Source organism: Chiloscyllium plagiosum, chromosome 16 (assembly GCF_004010195.1).
Source record: "Chiloscyllium plagiosum isolate BGI_BamShark_2017 chromosome 16, ASM401019v2, whole genome shotgun sequence".
Lineage (NCBI taxonomy): Eukaryota > Metazoa > Chordata > Chondrichthyes > Orectolobiformes > Hemiscylliidae > Chiloscyllium > Chiloscyllium plagiosum.
In genome coordinates, this window is record NC_057725.1 from 45,247,949 (window position 1) to 45,265,809 (window position 17,861).

The following is a 17,861-nucleotide window of genomic DNA, read 5'->3' on the forward strand; positions in this document are numbered from 1 at the left end:
TCCTTCTACCTATGTCGTTGGTGCCAATGTGGACCACGACTTCGGGCTGCTCCCCCTCCCCCTCCAGGACCCGGGAAACACGATCAGAGACATCACGTACCCTTGCACCTGGGAGGCAACATACCAATCGTGAGTCTCTCTCGTTCCCACAAAACCGCCTATCTGTGCCCCTAACTATCGAGTCCCCAATTACTACTGCTCTGCTCTTCTTCACCCTTCCCTTCTGAGTAACGGGGACAGGCTCTGTGCCAGAGACCTGAGCCCCGTTACTTACCCCTGGTAAGTCATCCCCCCCACAAGTATCCAAAACGGTATACTTGTTCTTGAGGGGAATGGCCGCAGGAGGTCCCTGCACTGGCTGCTTCCTCCCAGTCCCCCTCACTGTCACCCATCTATCTGCCATCTTTGGAGTTACTACTTCTCTATAACTCTGATCTATGACCCCCTCTGCCTCCCGAATGATCCGAAGTTCATACCGAGGCTTGACACAAGTTTATGCTGAGACCTCACCGGAGGAGTGAATAGTTCTGGATTGTTGGACTGTGCGGTCCTTGACAGGAGATGATAAACTATAAGCCGAAGCTTTTGGGTGTTGTGAACTCTGAGGTAGAAATGGAGTGGAATTCGAACATAGCGCTAAAAACTATTTGGCCCTTTTAAATTGTCAGAATCATAGCGATTTTACAGCCCATTATGTCCATACTGGTTATGAAACACCTATTTATTTGAGTACCATTTTCTAGCGCATGACCCATAGCCTTGTATGCAATGGTGTTTCAACAGTTCTTGAATGTTATGAGGATTACCACTCTTTTGGGCAGTGAGTTCCAGATTCTCACAACCCTTTCGATGAAAATAATCTGTCCTCAAATCCCTTCTAAACCTCCTACAACTTCTTGTGCCTCTTCGTTATTGAATTGCTCCAGTCCAGACAACATCCTGGTTAATCTCAGTATCCTGTATGTCTTCTTAACTACCTTATGTGCCTGTCCTGCTACCTTCAAGAATCTCTGGAGATGTGTACCAAGGTCACTGTGATTCTCTGCACTTCCTAGGTTCTTACCATTCAACCTTCCCTGTTAGTTCACCCCAAATGCATCACCTCATATTCTTCAGAATTAAATTCCATTTACACTGTTCAGCCCACTTAACCATCCTGACTATATGGTCACGTGGTCAAAGCTTTCCTCCTAGCTATTTACCACAATTTTCGGTAGAATCTTTTTAAATTGGACATGATGTACCCAGCCGAAACTGGAGATCTGAATGCTGGGTTAAAAACCCTGTGATGAAGTAGGTGCAGTAAGTTAAAAACTCTGCAAATAAAACAATCTGCCCACTACATTCCCCAACCTTGTTTCAGGTCTGGAGTCATGGCTATTAACAAGCACCAATTTGGCACCACAATAGACTAAAGCTTTCAGCAGCACTGTCAAGGTATAAGTTTGTCCAATCGGGTTGATGAAAGCAATTGAAAAAAACTGCATATTCTTCCCAGTGCGCTAGTCAACATTTATCCTTCAATATAAGTCATTAACCCAGGTAATTTATTTAATTGCTGATATGGAATCTTGCTGTGCATGAACTGGCTGCAATGTTTGTCACATCAAATAAGTGTCTGCATTTGGAAAGTACTTCAACAGCTGAAAATTGCCTTGGGACATCCTGAGTTCATGAAAGACAAGACACGATTTTCTTTCCTTACTCTTCAAAAAAAAGTTTGAGACTGTTATTAGTCAAAGTAATCAATTTTGTGATGCAACTAAGAAACACTGAATTTCAGCTTTCAGAGATGCCTGCATTCCCACATCAGTCAAGAACTTGGGCTTGCACTCTAATTTCTCTGGTTCAGAGTTCCACTTGTCTATTTACAGTTGTTGAATAACTAACTATGCTGAATTCAAGATTTCATGTATCAGACTGTTGCAGTTAGCCTAGCTGGCTGCATGGCTGGTTTGCAATGCAGAGTAATACCATCAGCATGGGGTCAATTACTGTATCAGCTGAGGTTACCATGAATGATGGACTCTCCTTTACAACCTCTATCCTTGCCTGAGGTATGGTGATCCTTAGGGTAAATCACCACGTCACGTTTCTATAATGAGACAGCAGCCCTATGGTTCCCTGGAACTATGGCCACTTCTACTTTGGTAGAGTATAGTTCAGACCATAAGTAGCCATCATACTACTAAAGATCCAATTTACCATTAAAATGCATAGCATTCAAAAATGAGCACCAACTGCACATCTTAATGACTGATCCCTAAGCTGACATTTGGTATGCTTTCCTTTATTGGTCAGAGTATTGAGTACAGGAGCTGGGAGGTCATGTTGCGGCTGTACAGGACATTGGTTTGGACACTGTTGGAATATTGCGTGCAATTCTGGTCTCCTTCCTATCGGAAAGATGTTGTGAAACTTGAAAGGGTTCAGAAGAGATTTACAAGGATGTTGCCAGGGTTGGAGGATTTGAGCTATAGGGAGAGGCTGAACAGGCTGGGGTTGTTTTCCCTGGAGGGTCGGAGCGCAGAGGGTGGAACATGTATGGAATGAGCTGCCAGAGGAAATGGTGAAGGCTGGTACAATTGCAATATTTAAGAGGCATTTGGATGAGTATATGAATAGGAAGGGTTTGGAGGGATATGGGCCAGGTGCTGGCAGGTGGGACTAGATTGGGTTGGGATATCTGGTCAGCATGGACGGGTTGGACTGAAGAGTCTGTTTCCATGCTGTACATTTCTATGACTCTGTGACTCTATGAACATTAGCTTGAATGCCAGTGCATTGACATGGGAGATACTGCAATTAAAGCATCTACCTTTTGCAATGGATGACCTTGTTTGCTTTATTTGAAACCATCTGTATTTGTACTGCACTAACAAAAGAGAACACTTGCCAACCACTCTTATGGAGAAACTTGATGCCCCTAACATCAGTGAGTCAAACAATATAAGATTTTGTTTTACAAGTATCACTTTCATCATCACCTGCCATGACATTTCCCAATAGTGATACTAAATGCATGATTAACTGGAATACAAACAATGAGAAGTAATTTGCTCAATGGTTATGATATAACACCAATGATTTAGTTGATCTCAGCCAAAGCTGGATTTGGCTAACTGCAATTGCCTTCAGCATCCCTGTGCTGGGCACAGAAAAAGGATCAGCAATTTTTCTGCTCTTGACTATGAGACAAATAAAAATTACACTTGGATGAAAACACTAAACCATGGATATAATATGGTCTAGACCGGAGAGATTTTGAACACTTATACTTTATGCTTGTGCATTGTGATGTAATGTGTGTGATTTATATGCATTTTAATATAAATTATCTTAGATTTAGAAAGAGCACCATGTGGGTTTTTATCTGTGTATTAATGAGAAACTTGTCAGTATTCTCGAACCATGATTTGTATTGTACCAATATGAGAGTGTATCCTTGAAGTGACAATGGGAATTTATTTGCAGTGGGAGAGCTTTAGAAATAAACAGTTTAAACGTTGAAGAGCATTAGCTTGCTTTCAGGGAGAAGAATCAGGATTTTTCTTTGCTTTTAGAATAAAAAGACATAGTTGGGAGATAGATTCATTGAATGGGCAAATATCTGGCAAATGGCGTGTAGTGTGAGAAAGTGTAAAATTTTTCACTTTGGCAGATAGAATGAAAAATAACACATTAACTAAATGGTGAAATATTGCTGAACTCTAAGATGCAGATCTAGGTGTCTTAGTGCACAAATCACATAAGGTTAGTCGCTACAGTAAGTAATGAAGAAAGTTATTAGCATGTTTTGAAAGGGCAATTGAACACAAGAGGTTATGCTTCAATTTAACATGCATTAGTGAGACCATGCTATTGATGTGACTCTGTATTGCAAACCAGGTGTCCAGCCAACTGAGCTAAATGAACCCCAAATGGAGAACATTTAGTTGACGAATACCTAGGATAGGTGGCTTATCTCAGGAGGTCAGATTGGATAGGCTGGCTATGCAGCCACTGGAGTTCAGAAGAGGAAGAGGTCATTTGATTAGACATATAAGATCCTGAGAGGTTTTGAAAGGATAGACATTGGAGAGGAGATTTCCTCTTATGAACATGCAAAATAGGCAGAAGTAGACTAGCTGATCCCTCAAGCCTGCTCCACCACTTAATATGATCATGCTGGTTCTGGCTGTTTCCAATTTTACATTCTATCCAATTCCAGTTTAAAAATATTTAATGAAGCCACTTTCTGAGGCAGAAATTCCTAAGTATTTTTGAGAAAAAAGAAATCTCTCCCTTACCTCTGTCCTAAAAGGACAGGACCTCATGTATTTTAAAAGTAAAGTGCCCTTAGTTTTGGGCTGACCCATGATGCAACACCCTTTCCATGTCCATCATGTCAAGACCACTCACAATTGTATATACTTTAATCAAGCCCACTCTCACTCTTCTAAATTCCAGTGGAAATAAGCTCTAGCTATTCAACTTATCCTTACATACTCCAGGCAATGTATCCTCTAAGTTGCATGGCCGCATGTGACAATTACTCTGAGGGTCTGCGCAATGTGACTGGATTGCCAATGCTAGCTGGTGCCATGTATCAATCTAGTAAACTGCCTTGAACCAGCTCCACTGCATATACAGGTCGTTCTGCTAAAATGTGACCAACGAACTGGGGACACTGTTCCTAAAGCACAAACCTTTAAGACGTGTTTTGGCTGTAACATGATTACATCGCCAACAATTCAAGCGCTGTTTCTAAAGCACGATTTTTCTATACTGGAGAGTTGCACATGAACGCAACCATCATGTTATACAACAACCTGAATATCCTTTAGTAAATAAGGGAACTTAAATTGCAAAGCATTCAAGATTTCGTCTCAACAATGGCTTATGCAAGTAAAGGACAACATTCTTATTTTTACATTCAATTCCTTCAGGAATTGAGGCTAGTATCCTATTATTCTGCTTTATTCTGCTGTACCTGCATTTAACTTTTTGTGACTCATGCATTAGGACACCTAAATCTCTCTTGGAACTTCACATTCCATTTAAGTAACACTTTTTTATTATTAAAATGAACAACTTCACATTTTCTCACGTTATTGTCCATCTGCAAGATTTTTGTCCACTCAGTGAACCTATCTATATCTGTCAGTATCCTCATGTCTTCCTTGCAATATAGTTTTCTGCCTACCTCAGTGCTGTCTGTGGACCTTCATCAAATCATGGATGTAAATAGTAAAATGTTGAGGTTTTAGTACAGATCCCTGTGGGATTCTATTCATCATGTTCTGCCAATCAAAGATTAGTTTCTGCATACTGTTTTCTGCCAGTTAGACAATCTTCTATGCATGCTAATATTTTGCCCTTGTAACATGAGCTTTTATTTTTTGCAATAGCCTTTTGATGTGGCCCCTTATCAAATGTCTTCTGGAAATCCAAGGACAGATTGCCTACATGCTCCCCTTTATCTAAGCACATGTTATTCCTTCAAAGAATTCCAATATTCACTTTGACAAAACAATGCTGACTGTTCTCAAGTGCACAGCCAAAATGTTTTTTAATGATTGACCTCTTTCCCACAAGACATTAAACTGACTGGCTAATAATTTCCTTGAGTTCTTCCTCCACCTCTTCTTGAACAGAAAAAAACTACATTTGCTTCTATTTTCCAAACTTATGGAACCTTATTGACTAAAAAAAAATCCACTATCTTATTTCCTGTTTCGTTCAAAACTCTAGGATGAATTCCATCAGGACCTGGAGACTTATCAATCCACAGCTCCATCTGTTTGCTCAGTACCACTTCCTTACTGATTATAATTTCACCAAGTTCTTCTCATCCCTCAATCTCCTATTTACTGCTATTAATGGGATATATTTTGTACTTCCTGCCAAGAGGTTTGAAGGTCTATTTTGTTTACATACATTTACTGAAGCTTTACAACCTTGCCTTGAAGAGCTGGGTAGGTTAACAGTTCATTGCATTAAAAAAAACTGAAATACAACAAAAAAACTGTGGATGCCACAAATCTGAAAGAAAACAAAAATGGCTGGAGAAATTCAGCAGATCTGGCAATAACTAGTGATACAGAAAACAGCAGAACAATTGAAAAAGTCAGACAGTCTTCATGCGAGTATGCTAGAAAGTGGTGCCTCATTACACAATACCAAGTTAAATATAACTTGCTCACTAGTCAGTTCCCACAATGTGCCATTCGAACAGATTACTTTTGAAAGCATTTTACTAATTCCTGTGGGAAAATTTAGTACTATAGATCAAAGTTTCAAAATAAGGTGTTTTCCTTTTAAGGCAGAAATGAGAAGACTTCTTTTTCTCATGAAGTGTTGAGTGTCTTCGGAAGGAGACTCAAGAGACAGTGGAAGGAGAGTCTCTGAATATTTTTAAGACAGAGATTAACAGGTTTTATTTTAAAAGTTGGGGTTTGAAAAGTTATTGGGAGTTAACAGGAATGTTGAGTAATCAGATCAGCCATAATTATATGGAATGTTGGAGGGGGAATGAATGTAAATATGATCCATCGTATATTCCAACTCACCATAATGATTTACACTATTAATGATCCGCACTCCACCTTCAGCACTGTGAGTTGATAGAAGTATAATTTCAAAGAGTTGCTTTTCTTCTGGATCTCTCGCCAATAACTTGTTATTTACCATTTGAATCGCCTAAAAGACGCAATAAAGGAAATTAGGATGCATTACAAGGGCTAAGGAGGAGAGAAATGATTATTCATCCTTAAATTACTGTTGCTATTCAATAAATACAGAGATAGCTTTGAAGTCTGAAGATAAAAGTATTGTGAACAATATAATGGCTTTTCACATCAGGGCAACTCAAATTGTTTCACAAACAGAAGTAATCCAAGTGGTCTGCAACACATGTACTGCATACATTGGGATGGGTAGGAATCAATTGAGAGTTCATGAAAATGAATGGCAATGATGTATTGAAGAATCGTAAAAATTAAGAGCCTCTAAATTTGTTTCATATCTCAAAACGTAACAGTAAAATATTGCCAATATGCCTTCTAAATTAGCTGAATGCAAGGCTGTGATAAATAGTTCATAGAATGGCTCGAGACAGGCCTAGGGTGTAGTTTGCAACTTAACTTGACAAATGGAGCAACAATGCCCTCCTTTAGTGGTATATTTTCATTGGTGATTTGATGGCTTACAAACTCTTCTTCTCCTTCTGTCAAGAACAACTCATGCTCTTCTTCCATATCAAAGAGAGCCCGGGCTGAGATGGCAATTGATATGGCCTCTTTTGGGTCTTTCTGCATTAGAAAGATGGAAAGGAGAGAAAATGGCTATTATAACACAGCATAACACAAAAATGTATACCTCATTCATATCTGAGCAGTGCCAATCGCTAGGATTCAGATTACAAATTGTTAAATCCTGATTCCATTATTACTCCACAATGATTTCCTTTTTATATATTTAATCATGGAAGATGTGGATTGTAATGGAAAATTATCATTTACTGTGAAATTTGAAAGAGAATGCTCTTCTAAAATTTAATGCTATGCTGAGTTTTGTAAACAATACTTTGATGAGGTTTGCAGTCAGCTTGTCTCTGTTTGAATTTTATAAACATTCAACTTGACCTGGCGATAGTCGAACTCAGCGAAAGGTGAAGAACTATTATGTCCAAGACCAGGGGATGACAGAATAACAACTTGAGTTTTCCCAGTCTTTGCCCTTGAGAGAGCGATAAGAAACCGTATAAGGCAAGTATCTGAACAATGCTCAGATACCCCTTTACATTGAGGCATCTCGCTGAATGTACTGGGGTCAATTCTGCAGAATTTAAATAAAGCTCCTTTCTTTGCTCTTGCTAATAGTTGAGTCAAGTCGATTTAATTTCCACGACAGGATGTTGCTAGCTAGGCCAGTACTTATTGGCTATCCCTATTCATTGCATGAACGGAGGAACTAGCTAGTGCCATTTCTGAGTATAATTAAGAGTCTACCATATTTCGGTGGCTCTAAAATCACATATAGGCCAACTCAGATAAGTACGGCAGATTTCATTCCCTAAAGGACATTAAGTAATCAGATGGGGTTATTTAACAATCAGCATTTGTTGCAATAGTTGCTATTCAGCTCACTTTTTAATTTCAAGTTTTTAATAAATTCATATTGCATGATTTGCCCATTGCAAGCGGGCATCAGACCCGCCCCGCATTTGCCACGGAACTATGCCTACATCAGGAAACGATAAGAATTCATTTTTGTGTTTTAAACAGCAGTCGCAGCTTTAAAACCCACAAAAACTCAGCAGCTGCCGGTCTGCCCACGTGACTGGGAGATAGGAGACAGAGGACAGATAGAATCCACACTAGACCAACATTACCCATGACTCATGGGCCAAAACTCCGGAATTAATTAAATATGGAAACCCATCTCCTAATCACATCAAGAGACTGACTGAAACACACACATACCCATCGATACGGAGCCATTCTGACACAAAGGACAGGCATCCACCAGACAGGTACGGACAGACCAATACACACCAACACCCCAAGGGAACAAAGGGGGGTGCTAGCCCCTGCCCTCACAGAGAGAGACAAGCAGATAATACCCGGACCCGTTTTACATAAACCAATTAGCACCCTATTGTGCGTGCCCTGCAACTCTCCTGGGACGGCAGGAAACAGCCTATTCGCACCTACTCCAGTGATGATGGGGAACTATCATCCCATTCATCCTCAAATCCCACACATCCTGACAACTAAAAGTATATAATATGAAGCTGCGCGCGGGAACAGCAGAGCAGCCCAGATTCGAACCTCGGTCGACCTCCGCTGGCGTTACTGCAGTAATAAACGTTACCGATTGTTGAACCGCACTCTGGGCTCGGACTGATATCATTTCATCCGCGCTAACACCATGATGCCATGGAACTGGAATATTCTTGTACAATAAATTTTGAATGTGCTACACAATAGCTTTGGAGTGCTGTACATAATTGGGCTAGGATCTTTTAACCACTGATCAAATTCATTAAGAGGATAATCCCAAATTCATACAACCTATAATAGATGGTCATGCTTTAGAGATGCCGGTGTTGGACTGGGGTGTACAAAGTTAAAAATCACACAACACCAGGTTATAGTCCAACAGGTTTAATCGGAAGTACACTAGTGCTTCCAATCACCAACTTTTTTTAACTTTATAATAGATGGTGGTCATGACATGGAATTTCACATAACAGGTCATCCTGAATTAAGATTATTTTCCCGGAAACCATACAACAGAGGCAAAACATTTCTTCAGAAAAAAAAAGGAAATAAAGACACAATGAAAACAATTGTGCAATCAAAGACTTCAAACTGAACAATATAACAAATTCTATGGATTCCAGGAAAACCTTATTTCTAATAGTGATACATAGATTTACTTTGATGGACAAAGGCAGGAATGAAATATCACTGAATCACAATTCTAATACCATCCCTTTAAGTAATGCCTAATGTTAAAGTTCTCATCCTTGCATTTACTCTTTTCTAGGGCCTCACCCTTCCCTCTCTGTCAATGTCTCCAAAACTAATGACCATTAAGATATCAAAGTTCCTATAATTGTAGCCTCTTGATCAATCCCACTTATAATCGTGCTATCATTGGTGGAAATACTTTTACCTGCCAAGGTCATTGTAGTGATTGGATTGAGGGTCAAGTGGATCTCATTGACTATGAGATCCCTGATTGGTCCAGGTTAACAATTTCCAGTCAGGGAGCCCTGGCTGACAGATATAAACAGGAGATTCAGACAGTCTCCTCATTCTACAAACTGACTTTGATCTGGCTGGTCAGAGCCCATGCACTGTGCACACATAAATAAAGGGTTACTTGGTGATGGGATACCGGCTTCAGTGCAGTTATTTCAGTCATAAAGCTTCAGAATTCCTCACCAAAAGCTCCTAGCTTCTCAATTGCCCTCTTCTTCATTAAGGTTCACCTTAAAACCTCCCGTTTTAGACAAAGCTACTTTAATATCTTATGTGGCTCAGCATTAAGCTTTGATTGAGAATGTTCCTGCGAAGCATCTTGGATCATTATGTTCTATTAAAAGGAGGATATAAATACATGATATTGTTGTTGTTAAATCAGTATCAGAATACTGACACTATTCCAGCCCTGACGGTTATCCTTCACTGCATAAGGAGCAGAATGGTGTCTTAAATTATGCATTTTAAACACAATCCAATATACCGAAATGAATCCAGTGATTCTCTGAAAAGACATGTATTTCATTCTCTGTGTTGTTTTTGAAGAGTAGATTATAGAATATTGCTGCTACTACAGTGGATGTCACCGGCAGCATCGATGGAAGCTGAATAGTCAATTTTGCAGTTCTTGCAATTGCAGATTGATTGAAACTCCTTTGTCCTGGTTGTTTTCAGCAGTAAATAGCTGGCAACACCCAGCTGTTTCCCTTTTTTTCTCTGTAGTGCAGGGGTTTTAATGTTTGTTTTCCAATTGTGATCTTCATAGCACACTAGCACGCACACTAGGAAGTTAAGCTACTGACAAACATAGTTCTAGGTTCAAGTTCACTTTTAACCCCTGCCCATTTGCATTCTTGAAAGGGAAAACACAAATAAGTCTCTTGCTCAGACTGTTGTCATTTTTTAAACATCATATTCGTAGTTTGAGATACTCACAGGGACTCCAGTTTAGTTTATAGCGTATTTCACCTTTTGAAATTTGCAACACCAGCAGGTGTGACATTCCAGAATTCTCACTCCAGACAGCCACTGGATTTATTTCTGCAGTCATTTTGGCTGTATTACTCCTCTATTAAAAAGCACATGCTAGAATTTAAAAGTTTGATATGTCCATATGTGATTCTGATTTGTGATCCATGGTTCATGACACATTCAAGCAGTATTGATTTAAGAATTTTCATCCTTGTTTTAAAATTCCTCCATGGTCTTGCCCTACCTGATCTCTGTAGCAGCCATACAACTGTTCAAGATATATGTGCTCCTAAAATTCTGCCTCATGTACATTCCAATATGAATTATTCCACATTGGTGGCCATTGCCTTGGGTTCCAAGCTCTGGGATACTTTATTCACACCACTGACTCTCCACCTTGCTTTCCCACTTTAAGGCACTGCATAGAACACAAGCTTTTAAGCCATCAGACCTGATATTTTCTGATGTGGCTCTGTATCATACTCAGTTTATTAATGCTCTTGTAAAATGCCCTGGATCATTTCATTACTTTAACAGTGTGAAATGTAAATGATCGTTGATATCAACTGAAATACTTGTAGTACTTTTATAGAGGTGTACACAGTCACATGGGCAGGGAATAGCAAGAAACAAACTTTCAGGCATGATAATTGCTTATATTCACACCTCAATCCACAAGTCAAAAGGAAAATGAAGTTTCCAAGTTCGATAAAATAAAGCAGATGTGTCATATTAAACTAAAGACACTGGAGTAAAATAAGGCTTCTATTGTCTTCAAAGGGGTAAATCTTCAATGTGTAAATTCAAATACTTTATTTGAGATTTAAGCCTTATGTGCAAGCCTACGACACCTGTGTTTATTAATCTTATCACTTGGTCCAAGACAGAGCTGCCAAGGTTAGAATACCAGAAACAGTGTAGCTTTCATTTGAAAGCTGCCTACAGATTGTAACCACATTTCAGTGAACAAAGATGGAATGTGGTTTATTTTTCAAACAGACAAATTGTGAACATTAAAGCCTGCCTCAAACGGCGAGTACAGAACAAACAGCAAGCTGAGAGTGTGAGAGATCAGAACAGGCTGGAAAATTGCAGATCTGTAGAAATTAATTTGTACATTGTCAAAATGCCTCAGGGTTTGCAACAAAAGCAGCATACCTACTGACTACCCAAGAAACAAAGACATGAAATTCAACAAGGAATTTGAAACCTTTACTTCCTAACCACAAAGTTACATCTATACAAACCAAGAAACTAGTGATAAAATAAACCAACTCCAAAGAAGACAATTTTTCCACCTCAAGGAGAGGATCTGAAATATCTGATAGAACTGCTGAACTTCGTGTGTTTGGAATTTCTGCTTATGTTTGCTAATAATCTCATAAAACCACTGATTTTTTACACATGCAAGATTCCAGACTTTAAATCTATAGGGCTCACTACACTGTAAGTTTACAGATAACACAAAAATTGGTGTAGTGGAAAATAGTGAGAAGGGTAGTCTAAGATTACAGGATGGTATCGACAGCAGTGGCAAATGGAATTCCATCTGGATAAACACGCCATTTGTCCTGCCCAAGTTTATCACAATGCAAGAGAATACACAATGAATGGTAGGATCCTGGGAAGCACTGAGGATCAAAGAGAAATTAGTGTGCATGTACACTGAAGCTGTATAAAATGCTGGTTGGGCAACAACTAGAGAATTGTGTGCAGTTCCTGAATCTACATTATAGGAACGATGTGATAGCACTGGAGAAGGTGCAAAGGAGATTTACCAGGATGTTGCCTGTGCAGCAGAGCTTCAGGGATGAAGAGAGACTGGACAGACTGGGGTAGTTTTCCTTGGAGCAGAGAAGACTAAAGGCGACATGATTGAGAAGTATAAAATTATGAGGGACATAATCAGGAGAGACGAGAAGAAACCGTTCCCCTTATTGGAGGGATCAATAACTAACAGGTATAGATTTAAGGGAGGGCCCAGGAGATTTAGAGGGGATGTAAGGAAAGTTTTTAAGGTAGAGTGTGGTGGGAATCTGGAATTCTATTTCTCTAAAGGTAGCAAACTCAGAAATTCTCATAATATTCAAGGAGCATTTGGATATGCACTTGTGATGCCAAGGCATACAAAGCTATGGAGAAAGTGAGGACTGCAGATGCTGGAGTATCAAAGTCAAGTGTGGTGCTGGTAAAACACAGGTCAGGTAGCATCCGAGAAGGAGGAGTGTGTCAATGCTCCTGCTCTTTGGATGCTGCCTGACACACAAAGCTATGGACCAAGTACAGGAAAATGGGATTAGACTAGTGAGGTGGTTGTTTTTGACCAATCTGGAGACAATGGGATGAAGGGCCTTTTTCTGTGCTATAGATCACTGTGACTTTATATGAGGTCCTAGCTAGTACACCTTTGCTATCATTATCATGTTATCATGTGACCAAGACAGCAAATTACATAGCTTCTGGTAAAAGCATAACACTGCAGATGCTGGAAATCTAAATAAAAACAGAAAGCGCTGAGAAGGAATATTTCACTAGTAAATTTTTATTTCAGCATAAATTAGGTATAGGGGAAGAGTGGAAAGGAACTTAAATTTATATTTTCATGTCAGCCAAAAGTATTTTCTAAAATAACTTTCCGGGTGGATGTGGGGCAGAATGTTATAGTGGTTCGTATTCAAAAGTTTGTGTACATTCCTACACACTCCAATATGGAATACTGAATTTTGAATTCCACCATATATTTTTAAAATCTGTGACATTCATGGATCAAATTTGGTTTAAAAAGGAGAATACACAAAATTAAAATGACCACATCAACAACAGTGACCATAAAAGGTTAGCCAAGGTTCAAGAAACCAATGGAAAATAAATAAAATTAATTGAATTGACATTAATATTTTTTACGAAAAGACACAAACTGCTGAATCTAGTCAGATACAAAGAATTCTTTCCTGATAATCTTTAAGTTTCATGCTTTAGAAATGAAAGCCATCATCTGCAATTCTCAAATTTGAAAACAATGAGCCCAAACATTGAAATACACAAAACAGCTGTGTTTCAAGAAATTGCTTTTGGCAGAGCAGAAATTATGGATTTGTGACTGCAAAACTAGAGAAAACTCACTAACTCTCTCTCTCTGCCTCTCAAAGATCAAAGCACAAAGTGACCACATAATTTACCCAGAAACATTTAAACACCAAGAATTTAAAGGCAGCTACAATTCATTACTCCTGAAGATACAAGATATAAATTAAAGAGCTATGGTTATAGATAAAAACTTGAGACAAGGACACGTTAAGAACTTTAAACTGTAAAACATTTCATCTTTCTTTTGTATCCAACACCACCTCTATTTAATTTTGTACTTATGCACAGGTACACTGCATCTTTATTACTTTTCTTAGAATGACAGATACTAAAATTGCTCTTTCACTCAAGGAAAACTTGAAATTGGCCTCTTACAACGGACAACATATAATAGACAACGTTTTGTTTATTAGAAACATGCATAGCTTTATTGTTAGAAAGAACATAAATCTTTGTGGCAGCCAACTGAGGAAATTGAAAAGAGCTTATTATCCTCTCCTCACCTGTTGTAATCTATAACACTGTGTGTGTATCCAATATAAAGTGACGCAATCTATGTGTTTTATATATATATATATTGATTGCATCACTTTATAGTGGATGTTCAGTGAATAACCATGACCATTCTTAGTCAAGGGAATGGAGTGCACATGGGGTTGGTGTTTATTAAAGCACGAGATTCCACATTAGGTGTCTGGGCCTGTCATCTTAATAGAAAGCCATTTCGAATAAGCCTGATTTTATGGCTCGAGAGAATCAGAAGCTGGGCGGAAGGCAGAGGCCTATATTTTCTGATATAACCCTATCCTATGTACAGACTGTCAAATAATGCAATTATTTTCATCACATTTGGTAAAGGCTGCAGGGTTGCCAATGTTGCTTAGTTTCACTATAAGGGGGAACATGGTATCACCCAAGCTGGACATCCCTGGAACATGAATGTAGTCTTTGCTCAACCTTTCCATATCAGAAACAACATGTTTTTTATTCATTCGTGGGTTGTGGGCGTCACTGGCTAGCCCACTTATTGCCATCCGTAGTTATCCTTGAGAAAGTGGTGGTGAAGTGCCTTCTTGAACCACTGCAGTCCTCCAATTGTGGGTTAACTCCCAAAATCAGGGAGAGAATTCCAGAATTTTGAAGTGATCGTGAAGAAATGGCAATATATTTCCAAGTCAGGATGGTGAGGGGCTTGGAGGGGAACTTGCAGATGGTAGTGTTTCCACGTATCTGCTATCCGTGTCTTTCTAGATGAAAGTGGTCATGGGTTTGGAAGATGCTGCCCGAGGATCTTTAGTGAATTTTTGCAGTGCATCTTGTAGATAGTACAAACTCTAGCTACTGAATGTCACTGGTGGAGTGAGTGAATGTCTGTGGATGTGATGCTAATCAAGAGGGCTGCCTTGTCCTGGGTAGTCTCAAACTTCTTGAGTAGTGATGGAGCTGTACCCATTCAGGCAGTGGTGAGCATTCCATCACACTCCTGACTTGTGCCTTGTAAATGGTGGACAGCTTTGGGGAGTCAGATGTGAGTTACTTACTGCAGTATTCCTAGTCCCTGACCTGTTCTTGTAGCCAATCTGTTTATATGGTGAGTGCAGTTGAGTTTCTAGACAATGGTAACCCCCAGGGTGTTAATAATGGCACATTTAGTAATGGTAACACTATTGAATGGAAGGGGGTGGTGTTTAGATTGCCTCTTATTGGTGATGGTCATTGCTTGGCATTTGTGTGTCAAGAATATTATTTGCCACTGGTCAGCCCAAACCTGGATATTGTTCAGATCTTATTGCATTTGAACACAGACAGCTTCAGTATCTGAAGAGTCATGAACATTGTGTAATCATCAGCAAACCCCTGCTTCTGACCTTATGATGGAGAAAAGGTCATTGATACGTCAGCTGAAGATGGTTGGGCCAAGGAGACTACCCTAAGGAACTCCTACAGAGATGTCCTGGAGCTGAGATGACTGACCTTCATCAACCATAATCATCCTCCTTGTGCCAGGTATGATTCCAACTAGAGGAGAGTTTGCCCCCGCTACCCATTGATTCTAGTTTTGCTAGGGCCCCTTGATGCCACATTCAGTCAAATGCAGCCTTGATGTCAAGCGCAGTCATTCTCACCTTCCCTCTGGAATTCAGCCCTTTTATCCAAATTTGAACCAAGGCTGTAATGAAGTCAGGAGCTGGGTGGCCTTGACAGAACTCAAACTGGGTGTCACTGAACAAGTTATTGCTGAACAGATGCTGCTTGATAGCACTGTTGATGACACCTTCCATCACACTACTGATGATCGAGGGGAGACTGATGGGACAATAATTGTCTGGACTTGTCCTTCTTTTTATGTACAGGATATACTTGGATACTGCCAGTATTGCAACTGTATGGGAAGAGCTTGGATCAGGAATGGAAAGTTCTGGCACACAAATCATCAGCACTATTGCCGGAACATTGTCAGGCTCCATTGCCTTTGCAGTATCCAGTGACATGACCATTTATTGACATCACGTGGAGTGAACTGAAATAACTGAAGACTGGATCTATACTGCTGGGTACCACTGGAGGAGCTGGGGTCTCCTAGACTATCGATGTTTTTGTTACTGTTTCCACAGCGGGACTCCTTGAGGACCGGAAGACCTTCCAGAAGCCTTGAAGCCATGGTTGAGACCCAATCCGTACAGAAGATTAACTAATTTAAGGAATTTCTTTTTATCCTCATTGTAACTCAAAACAGTGCTGGATGGTGCAACAAAACACTTCTCACTATTTTCAAGATATCTGTGACATTCTATACCCTATCATTTTTGACTCCTTGAACTAACAATTATCGGTCAAAAGTGCTTTATCTTTTGCAGAGAATCTCTGCAGAGAAACCAGTTCCCTTGTTTTAATTATCTGATGTGCATATGCACGTTTTAGGATATTTAGAAGAATAGATATTTATACTTTCATATTTCAAATTGTATATTAACAAGATCAACATCTTTAAAAATAGGATTTGTTTAATAAAGATACCGAATTGTATCATTTTATTTTAAACAAAATAGATAAGGTATATAATTGGCCTGAACAGTAATTGGGTAAACCATTTAAAGCTATATTACGACTAATGAGAGCTAGTCTCAGGTTAGAGAGAGAAATACACTTCTCCAATCTCGGCTCAATAGTAATGTGATCCAGAGTGCTTCCTTTTCTTTTCTTCTCTACCTCATCATTAAGAATAATTGCAGTGAAATTTCCAAGTGTTGGGTGGTAGACCTTGAAGATTTTCAGTTCAGAATCAGAGAAAACTAGCATGGATTTGTAGAGAAAGCTCATGACAAGCCTAATTGAATTTTTTGTAGTAGTGGGCAGGAATATTAGATAGATATTATTTGTCTGGATTTCCTGAAACAACTTGATAAAGTTGTTCAGTGGGGACTGATGGTTAAAGTTGAAGCCTGTGGAATTGAAGACAATTACTGACCTGCTTAGGAAATGTCAGGACACTAAAAGTGAGGATAATAGGCAGGTATTTTACTCTAATTTACGGGTGTTGTCTCTCAGTATCTGTCCAGAACATTTATGACCTCAAGTATTCACAAGTAATTTATGTGGCATTATATCCCATCACCTATATAAATTTGCCAACAAGACAAAGTTAGGGTGACATTGTAAGCAGTGTAGATAGAAACATATAATTACAAACAAGCCTTGATAGATTTAAGTTAAAAATCACACAACTCCAGGTTATAGTCCAACAGGTTTAATTGGAAGCACACTAGCTTTCGGAGCGACGCTCCTTCATCAGGTGATAGTGGAGGGCTCGATCGTAACACAGAATTTATAGCAAAAGTTTACAGTGTGATGTAACTGAAATTATACATTGAAACATTCATTGTCTGTTAAGCCTTTCATCTGTTAGAATACAGTGATAGTTTCACTTCTTCCATGTGTAAATCACAAAACCTTTTTTAAAGTTGCATTCTCGGGTTAGCTGTTAACAATAGTGATAGCTAGACAATATGTTGAAGGTGTTGGCCCCCTGTGTTCTCTGTCTATGCCATG

At 39.3% G+C, this 17,861-nt stretch overlaps 1 protein-coding gene across 5 annotated transcripts in view; it reads right to left on the reverse strand.

Moving 5' to 3' along the window:
* The window catches only part of LOC122557851 (cytosolic 5'-nucleotidase 1A), a 66,591-nt gene that overhangs the window by 11,450 nt on the left and 37,280 nt on the right, over positions 1-17,861 (reverse strand). For all 5 annotated transcript variants that reach the window (XM_043705969.1, XM_043705970.1, XM_043705972.1 and 2 more), the window contains exons 3-4: positions 7,125-7,292; positions 6,552-6,681 (exon numbers count right to left, since the gene is read on the reverse strand). In XM_043705969.1, coding sequence (XP_043561904.1) covers positions 6,552-6,681; positions 7,125-7,292 — 298 coding nt within the window. The remainder of the gene's footprint in view (positions 1-6,551; positions 6,682-7,124; positions 7,293-17,861) is intronic.